The 18296-nt window shown below is 38.2% G+C and overlaps 1 protein-coding gene across 1 annotated transcript in view; it reads left to right on the top strand.

Moving 5' to 3' along the window:
* Window positions 1-17379, top strand: part of ttc39a (tetratricopeptide repeat domain 39A) — a 34042-nt gene extending 16663 nt beyond the window's left edge. The window contains exons 6-21 of the mRNA XM_072681664.1: window positions 1585-1716; window positions 5429-5472; window positions 5730-5797; window positions 6460-6524; window positions 7596-7695; window positions 7822-7887; window positions 8012-8120; window positions 8286-8353; window positions 9093-9152; window positions 9292-9453; window positions 10389-10480; window positions 10755-10875; window positions 11738-11849; window positions 12159-12273; window positions 12667-12783; window positions 15498-17379. Coding sequence (XP_072537765.1) covers window positions 1585-1716; window positions 5429-5472; window positions 5730-5797; window positions 6460-6524; window positions 7596-7695; window positions 7822-7887; window positions 8012-8120; window positions 8286-8353; window positions 9093-9152; window positions 9292-9453; window positions 10389-10480; window positions 10755-10875; window positions 11738-11849; window positions 12159-12273; window positions 12667-12783; window positions 15498-15615 — 1549 coding nt within the window. The 3' untranslated portion in view covers window positions 15616-17379. The remainder of the gene's footprint in view (window positions 1-1584; window positions 1717-5428; window positions 5473-5729; window positions 5798-6459; window positions 6525-7595; window positions 7696-7821; window positions 7888-8011; window positions 8121-8285; window positions 8354-9092; window positions 9153-9291; window positions 9454-10388; window positions 10481-10754; window positions 10876-11737; window positions 11850-12158; window positions 12274-12666; window positions 12784-15497) is intronic.
* Window positions 17380-18296: the final 917 nt, after the last annotated feature.

Genomic DNA, 18296 nt, shown 5'->3' with positions numbered 1-18296 from the left:
TAATTCCACAGAACTCCAGGTAATTGGTGCTATTAATCTCACAATTACTGAACAGGAGATCACCTGAGTGCAGTGAATATGTCCTAAAGTGACTGTATTATAAAGACACCTGTCTGGAAGGTCCAGTCACAGGTTACTCAGTATTTCCAGCTACAAATATGCCATGAAGACAACCGAACACTCAAAGCAACTCAGAGAAAAGGTTACTAATGTAAACCAGGGGATGGATCTAAAAAAAAAGTTTATCACTAATGGAGTTAAATTGATGATACCACCACCATGCTTTATGGTGGGAATGGTTCACCAAACATAGCGTCCATGTGTCTGATGGCCAGAAACCTCCATGTTGGTTTCATCCCACCAAAGAATCTTCTTTCAGTTGACATTAATGTCTTCCACAAGCTTTTGGGGGAACTGTAGTTAAGAATTATTTTATTGTAAATTCTTGTAAAATAAGCCATATTTAAAGCCAATATCATGGGAAACATCCTTTGGATGTTCTTCTCTCTCTCTCTCTCTCTCTCTCTTTCTCTTTCTCTCTTTTAAAAACAAATAATTTTATGTGGTATGTGAACATTGATCAAATTTCCAAACCCAACCTCAGGTCCATGTGGTCCATAAAGGGAAACTAAACTGTAGCAGCCAGTTTTGAATGAATAGAATTGAACAAGAGTTCATTTATATATATATCAATCTTACAAGCACAGTGAGAAAACCAGCCTGTTTAATTCTAAGAGGGGTGAAAAAGTTGGAAAATGATCATGTTAAAATGCATTAAGACCCGCACAAACATCTTAAGTGGACCAGAAATAGTCCAGCATGTTCAGATCATACAGTTGATTACCATAGACAATCATTTTCACATTTCCTTGAACTAACTAGAATAACTTACTGGTTTCAATCAACAGGTGTTCTGTTCTTTTGAAAAGTACAAGGTAAACTCTCATGTACTTTAGATACAGCAGGTTTTGTTGGAGTATTCCTTTAATCAGTGCTTTGCTGTGAGGTTGTTCACCCCTGGCTATATTAAGCTGTAACTGCTTATAAAGGTTTGTTTTCATGGTGAATAAAGGGTGAAATGTGAGCCATGCAGACATTCAGCATTCCTTTGTGTGTCTGCCTCACCAGCATTATTCCTGCTCTGTTTCAGTAGGGCAAACCGGGTTAAACTGGTTTCACCAGTAATCCTGCTGCTGAGTATTTTTGGACCTGCAGTATTGCATTCCCCTCTAATTCACACTGGCCTGGTTGTTAGAGAATTGTACCCAGTGCATGGCTTTACTGATGACGTGGAATAGCCCATGGTATTTGGCATTCTGGACACCACAGAGAAATCTTTAGCTTATCTGATGAAAACACAGTGCTTGGAAACATTGATTGAGCATTGTTCTTACAGGGTATTGTATCTGGTTGTGTGTTTTTAGTTGGATTAGTAATGGACCCACACAGTAGCCAGTCTCACAAAGCTTCTCCACCTTTGTCTGTGTACCACTTTGTTATGTCTGAGAGAGAAGAGTCATACCTTAATCACTGTCACCCTAAGAATGGATCTAACGCATTTTCCTCTTTTGTGTTCTCTGACAGGACTAAAGAAAGCATGTATCACGCGCTCACGTATGCTACCATTCTGGAAATGCAGGCTATGATGACCTTTGACCCCGAGGACATCTTAGCAGCAGGAAACACCATGAAAGATGCTCAGGCTGTGTGTCAACGGTAATGGCACTTCCTTTATACTTTCAGATTACAGTAAGGATTTCTGTTGGTGAATCCGTGTTTGATTATATGGTGGATAACTAAGGTGTGTGATGTATTTGAGGTATACATATCTGACTGTTCAGCGCATCACAAAATCTCAAATTTTACTTTGATTTAATTTGATTATTTTGCAGCAATTTACAATCACTGTATATACCTTATATACATACCGTCCCCCAACTTGGCTATCATAACGCACATATGTAGGATTACCCTCCCCACTTTTATATAACTGGCTATAATGTCAGTAACAGTTAAAAATTGGCCTATTTTACGATGGTTCGGCTGGTTTGTCTTGTGCTTGCTGAGTTTATATAAATACTTTTTTAATCTAATCTCTATCTGCTGTGTACTGATTTCACATTTGATTTCCATGAACAATCATTTTGATGCATTTCTTTGTACTTACTGTAGGAACAGAAAACCTGTTGACTTTAATCCATAGGTCTAGGAACCAGGGGGTCCAGAGGTATCCCCAAAACCTATTGGGTAGTGTATGAATAATGTGGGATCAGGAGTTTATGTGGTAATAGGTTGTGGGGTAATAGGCTTGCGTTTGTGTGGTAACCTAATGAACTTTAGCCATAACATTAAAACCTGACAGATGATAATCTGGTTCCAATGGCACCTGTCAAAGGGTTGGGATCTACACACTAGGCAGCAAGCAAACAGTCAGTTGTTGAGGGGCTTGAGGACAGATATTTTTTAATTAATTTAATATGTGTGTGTGTGAGGGGGTGTATGAATGTGTGCTGGGTACAGATACATGCAGTAACTCAGCCTGTTATGCTGTTGATGACTGACTAGACACACATTTGCATGCGCTATAGCACCACTCTTCCTGGCCTTTGCAGACGTACAGCTGCTCTTCAGCTTTCTATTTTTCATCTGACGTATCTGCCACATAGGCATTAGTGTGAACCAGTTCTGCTGCAACAAGTCTTGTGATTCCTCCCAGTGTCAGACAGGTTGATGAATGCAGAGTTAATGTGGGATCTTTGTGTGTGTTTGTGGTAACCAGATTAAGTTTGTGTGGTAAAAGGCTTGAGTTTGTGTGGTAATAGTCTTGATGTTGTGTGTTAATAGTCTTGATGTTGTGTGTTAATAGTCTTGATGTTGTGTGGTAATAGGCTTGATGTTGTGTAGTAATAGGCTTGAATTTGTGTGGTAATAGGCTTGATGTTGTGTAGTAATAGGCTTGAATTTGTGTGGTAATAGACTTGATGTGTGGTAATAGGCTTGAGTTTGTGTGGTAATAGACTTGATGTGTGGTAATAGGCTTGAGTTTGTGTGGTAATAATCTTGAGTTTGTGTGGTAATAGACTTGATGTTGTGTGGTAACATGATTAAGTTTGACAGGTTACTAGATGCATAGTATGCATGGTTATATGTAGCCAGATTGAGTCTGTGTGGTAACTGGATTGATTTTGTGTGGTAACCGGATTGAGTTTGTGTGGTAATATGTAACAAGATTGAGCCTGTGTGGTAATAAATCAATCAGCCATAACATTAAGACTAGACAGATGAAGTGAACAACATGTATGGTCTGGTTCCAGTTGCACCTGTCAAGGGCTGGGATCTACACATTAGGCAGCAAGCGAACAGTCAGTTGTTAAAGGTGATAAGCTGGAAGCAGAAAAGAAAGTGCAAGAATAAGAATCTGAGCGACTTTGACAAGAATCAAATCATGATGGCTAGGCAACTGGGTCAGAGCATCCCCAAAACATCAGGAAGGTCTTTTGGATTGCTCCTGGTATACTGTGGTCAATACCTTCCAAAAGTGGTCCAAGAAGGTACATCAAGTGAACTAACAACAGGGTCATGGGCACCTAATGCTCATTGATGTGATCGGAGAGCCCACCTCACAAATTACAGCACAAGGTGGTTTTATTGGTATGGCTAATTGTTGTTTGTAACAAGATTGAGTTTGTGTGGTTATAGGGTTGAGCTTGTGTGTTAACAGGATTGTGTGTGGCATGTGGGGTATTTGAATTGAGTTTGTTAAGCATCAGGGTAGATTTGTGCGGTATTGGGATTGAATCAGTGTTAACCCTTATACCCTTATTCTCTGTGACCCTACCCTAAGGATTATACCCTAAGGATTACTAGTTGGTAACTACAAGTTGTTCCCAAAGTACAACAATGAGAAAAATACACCAGTAAACACCAGTGGTTCTGATTAGTTTAAAAGGTTAATTTAAGTGGGATGAGTAAACGTTTGTACTACAAGAATCAAATTTGTGATAAGATCACATTTGCATGATAACAGAATTAAATTAGGTGGAATTTCTGTCAAAACTTGTTTTGTGTGGTATGGGTTTGTGTGATAATGGAATTAAGTTTGTTTGATATCAAGATTTATTCTTGGCCCATTCAGTTTCATATGTCTGAAAAAATAAATATCATGATTTATTATGTGGTTTAATTTAAGCCTGGGATGATGGGTAATTTAAGCCTGGGCTTGAACTTTAATGTAAACCCTTGTTCCACCAGTTCAATATTCAATTATTAATCTTAAGACACATGTATTATTCAGTGACTACTATGAATTATTCAGAAACTAATACAGAAGTTATGTAAGTATGAGCGTGTAACTGAATTAGGGCCTTTATATGGGCACTTAGGGTTTAAGTGAATTAATTGAATTACATTGTTCTTAAATACAATTATTAGAAACAAAAATAAAGGAATGGTACACTATTCCCTTTAACCTTAACAAAATCTGTGACTATGTCATTAGAAAGATTACAGATGACATAGACTTATTACTTTTAGCCTTGTTGTTACAGATTAAGGCTACAAAGGCAAACCTTGCCAACTATGTTTGGAGTAAAGGGAATATTGTGCTAATTTGAGTTTTCAGTAAACTATTGTTTTAAGACTATGGCCTCTTATTCTCATTACCACATCAGTTTCACAACTACAATATCAGTGATTCAAATATTTTACTTTTTTCTTTCAGTCTATAAGAATTCTGAGACTATATTAGGTTTTAGATAATATATAAAAACTTATTTATTTTTCAAGGCTAGCACATGACCTTTACTCTGGAACTAAAAAATGACAAAACACATTTAAGCAGATTCTGTTTCTTAACACACTTTTGGGAAAAAATGCCCCCTGTCCATCTCTTTATTAGCACGTCATATTGGAGGTGTTTCTTACAGCGGTTCAGCTACTGCCAGGAGCAACACTGGCACTTTGGATTTATTCAGATGCATTCAAGTGTTTGACACAGAGTGCCTTATGATCAAGTGAAGAATGATTTTACATAACATGTAAACCTAAGTCATATATCTAAAATGGGTTTAAGATTCAAATCAACTGTGAGTTTGAGAGACACATTATTATGACACATTATTGAGAATTTCCCCACTGTGGGACTAATAAAGGATTATCTTATCTTATCTTATCTTATGCACCCTGAACGTCACAGTCATAATCCTTTCTAGAACTGAAACAACACCTTTTTACCCGGTCAAGTTTTATGTATTATTATTTTTTATGTATTATAAGTCATATAGACATGTTCTCCCTAAAGGAACAGTTCAGTTTAGGCATCAACTGTTTTAGTAAGACAACTAAAACTAAACCCAGATTATTAACATGACCTGACCTTTAATATGTCCAGATCCTGTTTTGTTTTTAATTGTGGACTTTTTCATTGCAGACATCGTAAGAAGTCTTCCTTTAACAGCAAAAGCTTTACAGAAGGTAAGTGTCTGTTCATGTTTACAGCATGCAGGTGAATTTTACTGCATCATTTCAGACAGTTGTAGCTGCAAGCTACAGTTCCGCTTAAATTAACACGTTTGCGATTCTCGAGGGAAAATACAAACACACCCTCTATTGTCTGAGGGTGATACTTGTTGCTTGGTCTGCACACTGTGAGTGTGCTTTGAGGAGACTGTATGAGCCACCCTATGTTGATTTAGGCCTATTGTAAGTCTGGCTAATGATTGTGTCTTCAGAGGAGCTGCATGCTGAAGTGTGTTATGCTGAGTGTCTCCTCCAGAGGGCAGCACTGACCTTCTTACAGGTTAGATTCACTTCTCATGATAAAAGTCGTCCATAATCATAACTGCAAATCCCTTTTGTTTTGGTGGCAGTTGTTTCTCTATGATGCACACATTATAGATAATATTACATACTATTCAGGAATGAGTATGCAGATGTTTTTAGTAATGATGATGATGCATGTATAAAATTGTTGAAATATGATGATAGTACTATACCATTACAGGTTTCAGTTTCAGTGTCCAGAAGGTTAAAAGGTTTTGGTGATTGTTGTGTGTAGCTATATATGATGTAACCTCTAGAATGAAGTTGTAGTGAAACGAACACATATGAAAAATGGGATCAAATCTGTGAGCACTTTATTAAATAACACACACACACACACACACACACATATATATATATATATATATATATATATACATATATATATATGTGTGTGTGTGTGTTATTTAATAAACATTGTTTTCACAAACCCATTGTTTTCCACAGAATAGATACATATAGTTGATTTAATTAAATTAAAGTTATTGACTAAAACAGAAATAATCATTTAATAATTCAGTTATTTCTTAAACATTAGTGTAATTAGAGTTAGATAAGCTGAAGCTCACTTGTGTGTTATTAGAAGAACTTTGTGTTTAGTATATTTAACCCCTCCTTCTAAAATATCTGCATTTGCAGGATGAGAACATGATCAGCTTTATCAAGGGTGGAATCAAAGTGAGGAACAGCTATCAGATATACAAGTAAGCTCTACTGCTCTTACTTCTCTGTTAAAAAAGCGTTTCAGCCTAAAACCAGCATTTAATTTTATTCATGTTATGTACTATTTTGTTGCGCAGTACTGCCTCCCTCAGCATCATCAATTTGACAGAATTCATAATTTTCTGTCCATCAGTGTCCTATCACTACTATACCTAGCATGCACTTTGCAGATGCTGTATGTCATACATCAATAGGTAGAGGTCACAGCATTAAAAAGCCATCACTGCTAGTACTGGCACTGATGTAGAGGCTAATACAAACAACAGGGATACTAGGCTTCCTAGTGACAATGTTAGCTTTTATATTAACCATCAGAAAAAAAACCTCAAGTATCTGTTTTAAAGCAATATACAAAAGTTTCTCCCACCTTCAAGATACATCATCAGAAGTGAAGGTGTGGTTAATCTCACTCTAAAAGCTTTTGCAGCACCACTGTAGAAGGTGGATAAGCAGTTTTTTCACAACTGATGTAGTGACCGTTCCGTTTTACTTTTTGGCCAGTGTTTCTGTAATTCAGTACATGAAGTGATTTTACAGAGACATGTATTGGACACAAAATATTGTACTTTGAAGAATATTTTCAAATAGAAATGGTACTTCTCCAACAAAAGGTTTTAGTATATTATAGCTGAGGTAGCAGAATGTTTGAGAAGTTGAGCTACTCTTGCATTTTAATGGAAGTGCTATAAACAGCTAATTTATTTTTTAAATCTGAGCAGTTTTATAAAATAAGATATCTATATGTACTAATATATGTATTGAATATTTATTATACATGTTTTATATAAAAATTAAATATAGTAATAAGTAAATCTACATGTACATTTCTGTAATATAATCTTTTGTTTCTTTTCAGTCCTATTTAAGTCCACATTGAGTTATTAATACTCTTTTTAATAGGTTTTATTTCATGCTGTTCTGTTAACTCAGCATCAGGACTGCTTTGCAGTTTGTTATACCTTTCTCTTTTGAGATTTAGCATTTCTTTTTAAACCAAAAGAATCCCACAAAGTGATGGATGTTTGTGTATGTGTTTGTGCTTTTTATCCCAGGGAGCTTCATACAGTGCTTAAGTCTTCTGGTTATGTTCACGGTGATAATCATGGCCACTTTGAGGGTGGAGTGAAGCTAGGAGTGGGAGCATTTAATCTGGTGCGTGCTTTGAATACATATTTACAAGTTCAAGGAGAGCGGCAAATGTGTTGAGGACAGGAAGAAAGGAGAAGAGAATGGTTCTGTTCTGTTGACGTTTTTTTTTTTCTTTTTTTCCCCTGGAAGATGCTTTCTTTGTTGCCTACCCGGACCCTAAGGCTGCTGGAGTTTGTGGGTTTCTCTGGTAACAAGGTGAACTTACTATGCTGTCTTGACGTGTTTCTGTGCATGTGTGTTAAATGATCTGTTGACCTTTCACTCTAATAAAGTAACTTTTTATAGTAATACTCAGTGTATGTGTGTGTTTGTGTTGTAGGAGTTTGGTCTACAGCAGCTCCAGGAAGGCTCTTCTGAGCGCACATTCAGATCTTTCCTGTGTAACATGCTGTTGCTCTGCTACCACACCTTCATGAGCTTCATATTGGGTAAGACGTGTAATGTATTCTAATAAATCCTCATAAATAAATTAAAGAAATAAGGGTTTGTAGACAGACTGTATATACAAACATATACATATACATATACATATGTGTGTGTGTGTGTGTGTGTGTGTGTGTGTGTGTGTGTGTGTGTGTGTGTGTGTGTTTTAGGCACGGGGGAAGGAGATGTTGAGGATGCAGAGAAACTGCTGCAGCCATATCTTAAACGCTATCCTAAGGTATGGGGAAACTAAGGTCTCATATTGAGAATTGTAGGTCCACTTGTGCCAATTGTAAAAACATAGCTATTTCTGTCTTTATATCTATTAACTTTATTTCACATTGCTGTTTTTTTTATTATTTTCATAGGCAGTAAATGTGATCTAAGCTGAAAATGCAGCATTTTTTTACTGTTTGTGTGATGAACTGCTGCTGTAGAAAATGCAACACATTAACAGCAGTATATTTCAAATGTCTCTTTCTGTATCATTATGCTAATTTAAAAGAACATTAATAAGCGCTTACCGATCCAAACAACACTCTTCAAAAACCCTCTTTTTCAGAGAGAATCTGCATACAACTAATAAATAGGTCATCCTGCTGTGTGTTATGCAGTGATAGAAAACACAGAACTCATTTTTTTCTTTAACTGAATTTGCTCTTTTGACATGTTGCTCCAGTGCGACAAAGCACTTTTGCCATAGCTAACATGGACCGGGATGTGACAGGTTTAAGCAAGAGATGTTCTTTTTGTCTTGGGCCTGGTACTGGGTACAACGGGTTAATGCTAAAATGTTACCACACTGTTCTGTTACATGTTGTTTTATAATAACATGAACAGGTACAGTTACAGATAAATGTATCACTATCTCTTAGTCCTGGTGGGTCAGCGTTGGAAAACTGCTTCTTTTATTCAGGGCTGTGTTGAATTTGAAGGGACTAACTGAATTGGTATTGGTTTGCCTGTTTCTTTTGTAGGGATCCATTTTTTTGTTCTTCGCCGGGCGAATAGAAGAAATCAAAGGCAATCTGGATGCTGTGAGTGACCACCAGTCCAATCCATGCTGTGTACATTTGTGTGCAGAAGGGCTATATTTGTGCCTATTCAGTATTCCATATACATATACATAATGACCATGTGTCTTTCTGTCTGTACTGTTGTGTATGCATATCCCAGGCTATCAAGCGTTTTGAAGAGTGCTGTGAGGCGCAACAGGACTGGAAGCAGTTTCATCACATGTGCTACTGGGAGCTGATGTGGTGTTTCACCTATAAGCGACACTGGAAGATGGCCTACTTCTACGCAGACCTGCTCAGCAAAGAGAATGCCTGGTCTAAGGTAAGACTTGTCACACATTAAGGAAGCACTCTTATACAGGATTTTAGTGCAGACTGTAGTATAGTAATGTATGGTGGGTCCAATAAAATTGAGCACTGGAGCTTCGAACATAAATACTATATTCCAAATGAGCACTCATGCAACAAAAAACAGGCAAAAAAACATTACTTGGTTTCACATGACATGATACCATGTCTCCATCTCTTTTGCCGAATCACCGTTTGCTCCAGCACAAATCACTGTTCATCCAATGCTTCCACACAGAAGCATTCTGTGGCCAATTAGAAATTTCGCTCATGAATTCCGAAATACAAACAACAGTTGAAACATTGTGAAAAAAAATCTCATTTTAGTAACGGAAAGTGAGCAGTTTCTCAGCTCAGTGATGTTCCCAGTGGGGCAACAGTAACCGTTGCCTAAGCCTTGTGATGTAAACTTGCACCCAGTAGAGTTTCAAACAAGGCCTTGCATCATCTTTCCAATATATTTATGTGGTGCTTGAAGTAGACTGGACTTTAGTTCAATATGATGGTAAATAGGGCTGGAAAAATACAATGTTATGTAGTATGATTTCCACATTCTCATAATTACTTCCAAAATATAACAACATTTATAAAACAGTTCCATTACAATTTCTAAAATAGTTCCATAGATAGTACTGATTACATTTCAGGGTTAGCTGAACTTGGTTAACACCTAGAACCATTGTCATTGTGTTTCACCAAATGCTGTGTGCATGACATGGTAAGAAAACATCTAATGCAGTTTTATGATGTTTATGTTATGATTGTGTTGTTTAATCTTGAGTTCACAGCAGCAAATTATGAATCTAGTCATTACAGGCCTAATGCCAACAAGAGCATCTTTGAACATTGTATACGTTTGTTTAAAGTGCAACTCTTGTAAAACATACACAAAAAAACATTTTCCCTCAGGCCACGTACGCATATATGAAAGCTGCCTACCTCAGCATGCTGAGTCGGGAGGAATGCCAGCCGTTTGCAGAGAACGAGGTGGCATTGTTCAGGTAAATGTATTGTGGTTTTGTGTGTGTGTGTGTGTGTGTGTGTGTGTGCATATATTTGTATCTGAGAAGTAAATGTGAACTAATACAAAAAAGAGCCCACAGCAAAACAAAACAGAGCCCATACATGTAAGACTTATTACATTTAATGTCATTCAGTATCTCTGTATCTCATGTTTATAGCTTGAATGTAATGTAAGCCAATTATCACCCTTCTAGCGGTTCAGTAAGTGGTTCAGAACAAGCTACATTAGTGACCTTTACTGTGTTTCTCCAGGCAAGTGCCTGGGCTGAAGCAGAAAATTGCTGGGAAGTCACTACCCACTGAGAAGTTTGCCATCCGCAAGGCTCGACGCTATAATGTAGAAAATCCCATTCCTCTCCCTGCTCCTCCACTGGTCAGTAACTGTGCATGGTCTGTTCTGGGTTTATGAATGTGATTTCAACTATTATAATATATGCAGTGCAATATATATTTATTAATTATAACTATGTTCCACATATATGCTCAAATATATAATATACCATAATATAATACAAATACAAAAAGATCATAATTAACAATTATCAAACAAACTTGAGAAAATAATTGAAACATCCATATTCTGGTATGTTTTCTTATTTGGGATTTGTTTAATGGACAGTCATATCCATCACTATAAGAGCATAGCTGAGAACAAATCTGCAGGTTAAAACCCATCTTCAGTTTGAAGTTGACTGTTCTTAAGAACAAAGTGAAGAAACGTCTTTGGAAGAATAAGTTTGTGAGTTTTGTTTATTAGGAAAGCTTTTGTGAACATGACCCCAGGCAGGCCTGAATGCAGCTAGCCTGCTGAATAAAAAAAAAAGTATAATAGGCCAATAATAGGCCAAATCCAGAAGGGACCAGTAAAGAGCTGTTGGTATTTATTTTAGAAAGGATTACATAACAAAATATTCTATGAACTGGCACATTATACTATAATGAGTAATATTCTATATATATTCTCTAAAATATTGCAGTGAGTAATATTCAACATATCTGCTCAGATGTTAATGTAATGAGTAACATAATGAGTAATAATATTCTGGCTGCTCTGCTTGTTCTGTGGAAATACTTTAAGAAGTGGTAAAACCTCATTCTTAGTGTGCATGTTTGTATAGGACCTGAAGGAAGTCCCCTGTGGATGAAGATGTTGCCAGATTAAACAGCTGAAGAGTTGCAGAGCAGAGCTTGTGTTTTTCACAGTATTTTTACTCTTGTGCATGTTTGGCCTGCAGGAGATGATGTATATCTGGAATGGCTACACAGTGATTGGGAAGCAAAGAGACTTGACCGAGGGAATGCTAAAGACACTGGACGAGGCTCAGCAAAAACTCGAACAGCATCCAAGTACTGCCTCACTTCAGCCAAACACAAGACTGCATATTACACCACTTCACACAATGCACATGCTCAGCATAACCTTAGACCTTTCAATTAGCAGTTTATTTTCACATGTTCACTAAGAGCAATGGACATTTTTACTTGTGGGTACACCACTACATGTAAATGTAACTAGGTTAAAACTGTATCTGCTAAAGCGCCATTGGCAAGTGTTGGTAATACATCAACAGTAGTGAATTTGTATTTATAATGATAAATATATTATATACATTTCAACAAAATGTTTACAGTTGACTCTTCTGGTTTCTCCTGCAGGAACAGAGTTTTCCATAGATGACCAATGTGTGGTGAGTCTTCTGAAGGGTCTGTGCCTCAAACACTTGGGCCATGAGGAAGAGGCTGAGCACTACTTCACTCTTGTCCTCTGCAAGTAAGTTCTTCTGAACTTTTTGCAGTTATTGCTGCCAGTCACAAAATCATTCTATCATTTAAAGGTAATCTAATATTAATCAAGGCTAATAAAGGATTATCTTATCTTATCTTAAGGACTGAACTCATGTCCCATTTCAGGCTGACTAGTGAGATGACTTGATTGATGTTTAAAACAAGGATGTAAGTTATTAAGCCTAAGTAAAGGAGGCTATAGAAGAAACAATACGTGAAATTTCCCAGCATTCCTACATAAATGGTTTTGAGCGAGGGAAAATGTGCGTGTTTTGAAGCTGAAGAAGGCTGGAGATGACAACCAACCAAGGGCATCATGTTCCCTTACCAGCAGACTATTATTGAAAACATTTTGTGTTTTCTCTCTTTTACCACCCAGTGAAACACAGATCAAATTTGACCACTACCTTGTGCCTAACGCTCTGCTGGAGCATGGCTTGCTATGTCTGGAGCAGGGCAGAAGAGAGGAGGCCATTAAACTACTGGAGATGGCAAAGTAAGCATTGGTTCTCTAACAGATGCCTTTCATAACACATCCTTGAGAGTATATTTGTTATATTTGCTCCATGTCTTATTGAGCACAGATGGTTACATCTTCAGTCCGTGTATATATGTATTTATATAATGTTTTAATTCCTTTGTTATGCTTCACAATCATTTTTAGAAAATCAAACAACACTGTTGTGTGGACATTAGAAATACACTAGGCTTTACATTCTTAGAACAAGAATTTTGTCAAGGACTTTCAGTGTTCAAATATATCAAAATACTTAATTGTATTGTATTTGTTTGTTTTTTTAGAGTTCTGAAATCTGATTGGCTAAATTCAAACATGTTGAATGAAACATGTACACACATGTAAATTGTACTGTGCAAAAGTTAGAGGTCTGCTTTAATTAATATAATTTGTAGTTAAAACACTAGGAAAGCTCTTATCTTTGAGGGAGAATAGCATATATTAAGACACACTTCTTAATCATTGAATTCATGTGTTCTATTCAGTCCCATTGCCACAGGTGTGTAAAATCAAGGACCTGAATTCCATGATTAAGAAGTGTCTTAATATTTTTGGTATTACTGAAAAGTAGAAGCGTTTAAGAACCACAGCAACTCAGCCATGATGTAGCAGACCATGTGAAGTTATGCATGCTGAGGTGCATAGTGCATAAAGGTCTCCAACGACTTAATAACTGCAGTGTAGTGTTACATGTAACCCTTTTCCAGTCCTATACAGACTGGAAAGGGGTTACATGAAACACTAAACTTGTTGTTTGATGATAGTCGTAGTGATATAGCTCCTTTAAGCATCCAAATTGTTCTTTGGGGTGTCATGGTTGTCATTCTCTTTACTAAAGATGTAATGGTGGGATCGAATAAAAGACAGGATTTTTTAAAGGGACTCCAGAAGAATGGAAGCCTGAGGTCTCATTCTGGTCCACCAGAGGGCAGGGATCCAGTATAAGTGAACAGATCTGGGTGAATAGAGAGGGACAAACAATAGGAGAGCTACAGAAAGGCCATGAAGCACTAGATAAGAGAGCTAAAGGTGTAAAGAGCTCAACCTCAAGAGGAAAGGGTTACTGGCTTTGTCAGAGCCACATATATGCAGTAGCTTAACTCAAGACTCAGTGTGAAGCAGTCTTAAGTAAGCCATCCCCACATTTGGGAGTTCATCTAAGGGGGTAGGGGAGGCACTATGGTAGCCAAGGACAGGCTACAGAGCATAGTTTCACACTCATTGATCAGGGGAATTGGAAACGGTATGAGACAGGATTTATAAACCTCACTACCTTAAATGGTCCCACATACCAGGTGTTAGCCTTCTTAATGTCACCCATAGAGGAAGGTATTTGATTGACAGATAGCCAAGCCTTCTTAGAAGCAACACAAAACCAGGTGTCCATGACCAAAGACTAGATCCTGCAGGATTCCATGAATCTTCACTATATATTACAGTCTGCTTGGCTGATGAATGTGCTGCTTGAAGAATAAATGAAAATCAGTCAACCACAAACCAAAGCAAACTGCATGTCAGGACCACAAGTGGTCTCCCTCCAGTCAATTTTGTCATTCCTCAAGAGTGAGTTTAACCTCCTAGTTGGCCTCTGCAGGAGTTACATAGGCAGAAATAGGTAGCAGTTTGTTTGTCAATCTCAATGCTTTGAGAGAGGATGGCTCGTACCCCTGTATCACAGGTGTCCACATTGACTAGAAATAGAACACTTGGGATCAGACTTTGGAAGGTGGAGAACCTGGGAATGCACCCTCTGCCTCCTGATATTGATTATCCAGTGTCAGGGACATTTCATATAAGTTAGACATATCAAGGCATGTCCTTGAGCTCTTCAGAGAGACCCTGCAAAGGTGGAATAACCAGGCAGCCACCTCACTCCTCTGCACAGTGCGGCCAAAGGTCTTGCGAAGGCAAGACGTAAAAGAGGCAAATTCGAACACATAATGGGCTGGGCTTTACAAACTGAGGTGGCCCAGCTCAGAGCTCAGTTTATGTGAGGAGGGAGAGATGTAGTTCACCCTGGATGGTGACACCAGAAGGGGAGGAAGATGCTTTAAGACTAACCAGTAAGAAGCCAGCCTGACACCAGGCTGCAGTTGCTCAGCCAGTAATTGGGCCAGGACCTGTTGCAAGGCCTGCCATGCCTGTCAAGTGCCGCCTCCTGATTGCTTATAGCAGTCTTAATCTGATCTAGCTCCTCTGGGTCCATTATGTTGGCTCAGTCTCGTTGTAATGGTGGGGGGACACCAGAGACAGACAGGAAAATAGATTGAGGTGCAGGGCAAGATAAGGCGGAAAGGGGCATAGCCAGCTGGCCCCTTACAAAGAACCCTTGAATGTGTAGGAGTCTTATCCAGTGACTATTACTGGCATAGTGTCATGTGTTTGTCTGCCGCATGGACAACATGGATGTTACTCACAACTGCTGTAAATAATTATTTATTAAACAATTATGTATTAATTATATGTTTATTTATTTATTTATCAAACAATTATGTATTAATTATATGTATTTTATCATACTGACTTAGTTTGTTGTTGCTTCTTTTGTAAAAAAAAAAACAAACAAAAAAAAAACATACATCTAGTGGCTTATTTGTTTTCTTAACTAATAACATTTCAAAGTTGATGCAGTTGAACCTCTGCCTCACAATGCATTTCTCATCCCAACTCATTACTGTTCCTTTGCTTTACAGGCAAAACTATAAGAACTACTCCATGGAGTCCCGCACGCATTTCCGGATCCAGGCAGCTCTGCACAAGGCACGGGCCACGGAGCAGAACGGAGAGAACTGCTCACCTTCCAGCCCTTAACATCCAGGGTCAAATAAAGGGGTCTGAGAGTTCATAGGGTTTAACGCATGTCACGCTCAGGCCAAAGGAGCCAGGAAGGACCTCAGGAGGGCAGAAAACCAAGCAAACACCACCAGAACTGTCAAGGGGAGCTGGACTGAGCTTCTGGCAAGGGATGAAAGAACCCTCGTTCCATTAGACACACACTCACCCACACATAGGGAACCACAGGTGCATGCACAGACGTGAGGAGAAGACTGTAGTTCATCTCCAAACCTAATATGACCCAGTACATTGTGCTGATACAGAAACATGTGTGCTCCAAGCTTACAGCAATGTTTCATGCACGCATCAGCCAAGGGCATCTTTTAACCCTCGAACAGCTTTGTGTTTTCGTGTCAGTTATGCCCTCTGACCTCATACACTGTGGCCAACAGCAGCAAACTGGCGAAGCTTATTGAAAAACAATGTTTTATTTTGAAATGGTCTTAACCGTCATGCCCAAACTCTATTAGATGACATTATTTTGCAGGGAAAGTGAAACAGGTCAAAAGCAAAGCTTATGTGCCAGAGGGTCATGCAATAAAAGTGCATAAGAAAATGCCTTGAGCAATATTGGTCCTATAATATTGATTTAACTGTGGTCCTGTGTAGAATATGCATAGCCAGCTGCTTTTTTTCAAGAAATCTTCCACTTCTTTGCAAACATAGCGAGCCCAGTGGCAGCCCCTCTCCTTTCCTCTCTGTGCTGTGTAGGCTGCACCACCGTCACACTTAATTAACTATGTAAATGTAATATTGGGAGTTTGTGGGGTTAGGTAGCCGTTCCTTCTTTCTAGTATTTATTCTCTGTAATACGGCTTCGTGAAATTGTCCCATTTTAAGTGGACAGCTGAATGTGTCTTTTAGAAAGGCAGTCTCCTTCATGTGGACTTGATCCAGATAGTACTTGAGCTCAAACAAACAAGTCTTTCAGATTGGAGCAGGGCAGCCATGGCTGTCTGCTCGAACCATGGTGAGAGATACACTGACAACCACTATAGCCTTATACTTAAACAAAGAGAAATAATAATAATAAAAAGACTTGAATTATTATTTTTTTGTTTTTGTTAAATCAATGTATGTTACTTTATGGGGTCTATATGTTTGCCTGTAGAAGCCTTGATCAAATGAACACCATGACAATATTACAAGCCTCTTAAATGTAGTATGTATATTTTAATTAGCAAACTGTTAGAGTTAAGTAAATCTCATCAGAGGAAGGCCTGAAAATCTAAAATGTTTGTGTTTACATTACTGCATAACTGGTAAATATCCCCCCAAAGTACTTTTAAATGGATTTCTATCTCCTAGAGCAATGCTAGCACTTTACAGCCTGCTCCATGTTTTACAGTTCCATCAAAATCAAAAGCTTAGCCGAAATAATCATTTCTGGTTACCTTTTGACTTTGACTCACAAGTTACTGTATTTGGTTAACATGTGGAGCTTTAGGATTAAATGCTTAGTTTTGATATGAAGGATTTCAATGGGTGTACATTCATTTTCTCAGAGGTGATGGAAACCAAATTTGTGGAAAAAATACAGAAAAGTTCAATAAAATGTATAAAGTTGAAATATCTTTAAAATAATAGGATCTGTTCTACCCCTATCTAAAATAAATTTCTGATGGGCTGCAAAGCCCAGAAACCCTCCTGTGGTGTGTGTGTGACTACTGTACAGACATTCCTAAAAATAATGAATGTTTGTTTTGTAATATAAGATTAAATTACATCATTTCCTTCCAACAGATCTTTGTCCTTTATGTAAACAGTTTATTGAGCATTTTTCAATCAATTTATCACCCCGTTATTTTGCAATGTTTTTATTAATTGGTTTAGGTCACCACATCTTAACACAATTCTTCTTACCAAATAGGGTTGCTGTCCTGCATGTGCTCTCCACAGAGGCGCTATTAATAAGAAGACCTTCCACTGGTTGAGACAGGAATAGGAGTTAACGCTCAACATGGTGCCTTTTTCGAATAAACTCCTGTCTTTCAACAAAAAGCCCATCAGCTTGCTGGTTATCAGTGATTTTGGAAACAGCAATGTGACCTTCAGTTTAGAGTATTTTAGTCTTTCCCCATTCATGCAGATGGGAGACTGGTCTTGTGTAACTGGAAAAAACTGCCTGGCTGCGTTGCGAAGAGGACCGCAGAGTGAACAGACTTGTCTATCCACCTTATTTTCCATTAAACAATACAGGTGGCCATTTCTGTTTATTTTGTGTGGACTATATGGTGCGACAACAGATCCACTGATGTAAATTACAACCTCAGCGATAATAAACACAAGAAATCAGTACTTTAATATACTCAGTTGGAGAGGGTCACAATTACTGGAAAAGAGGAGCATTTAAAACACCCACTCAAACGTCTGTACATCTCTTACAGTTTTGTGGAGGGGAAACAAACACCAGACCATCCTTACCCAGAGAACTGGCTTGGTTATGAAGCGCCTGTGAAGCGGGAGCGCCGGGTGTCTGTGAGGCGCTTAGCTAGGTTAGCTCTTAGGCTAACGTCTTACCCATTAGCCTCACAAGCTAGCTAGGTAAAGATATTCTGGTGTTGGGTTCCCCCAACAAAACAGTAAGAGCAGACGAATAGACGTTTGGGTGGGTGTTTTAAATTTAACCTAGCGCCTTCAACCACAGACGCAGGTCC

This window comes from Salminus brasiliensis, chromosome 6 (assembly GCF_030463535.1).
Source record: "Salminus brasiliensis chromosome 6, fSalBra1.hap2, whole genome shotgun sequence".
NCBI classification, from domain to species: Eukaryota; Metazoa; Chordata; class Actinopteri; order Characiformes; family Bryconidae; genus Salminus; species Salminus brasiliensis.
Note: the sequence above shows the minus strand (reverse complement) of the source record. Positions and strands in the feature narration are given on the sequence as shown.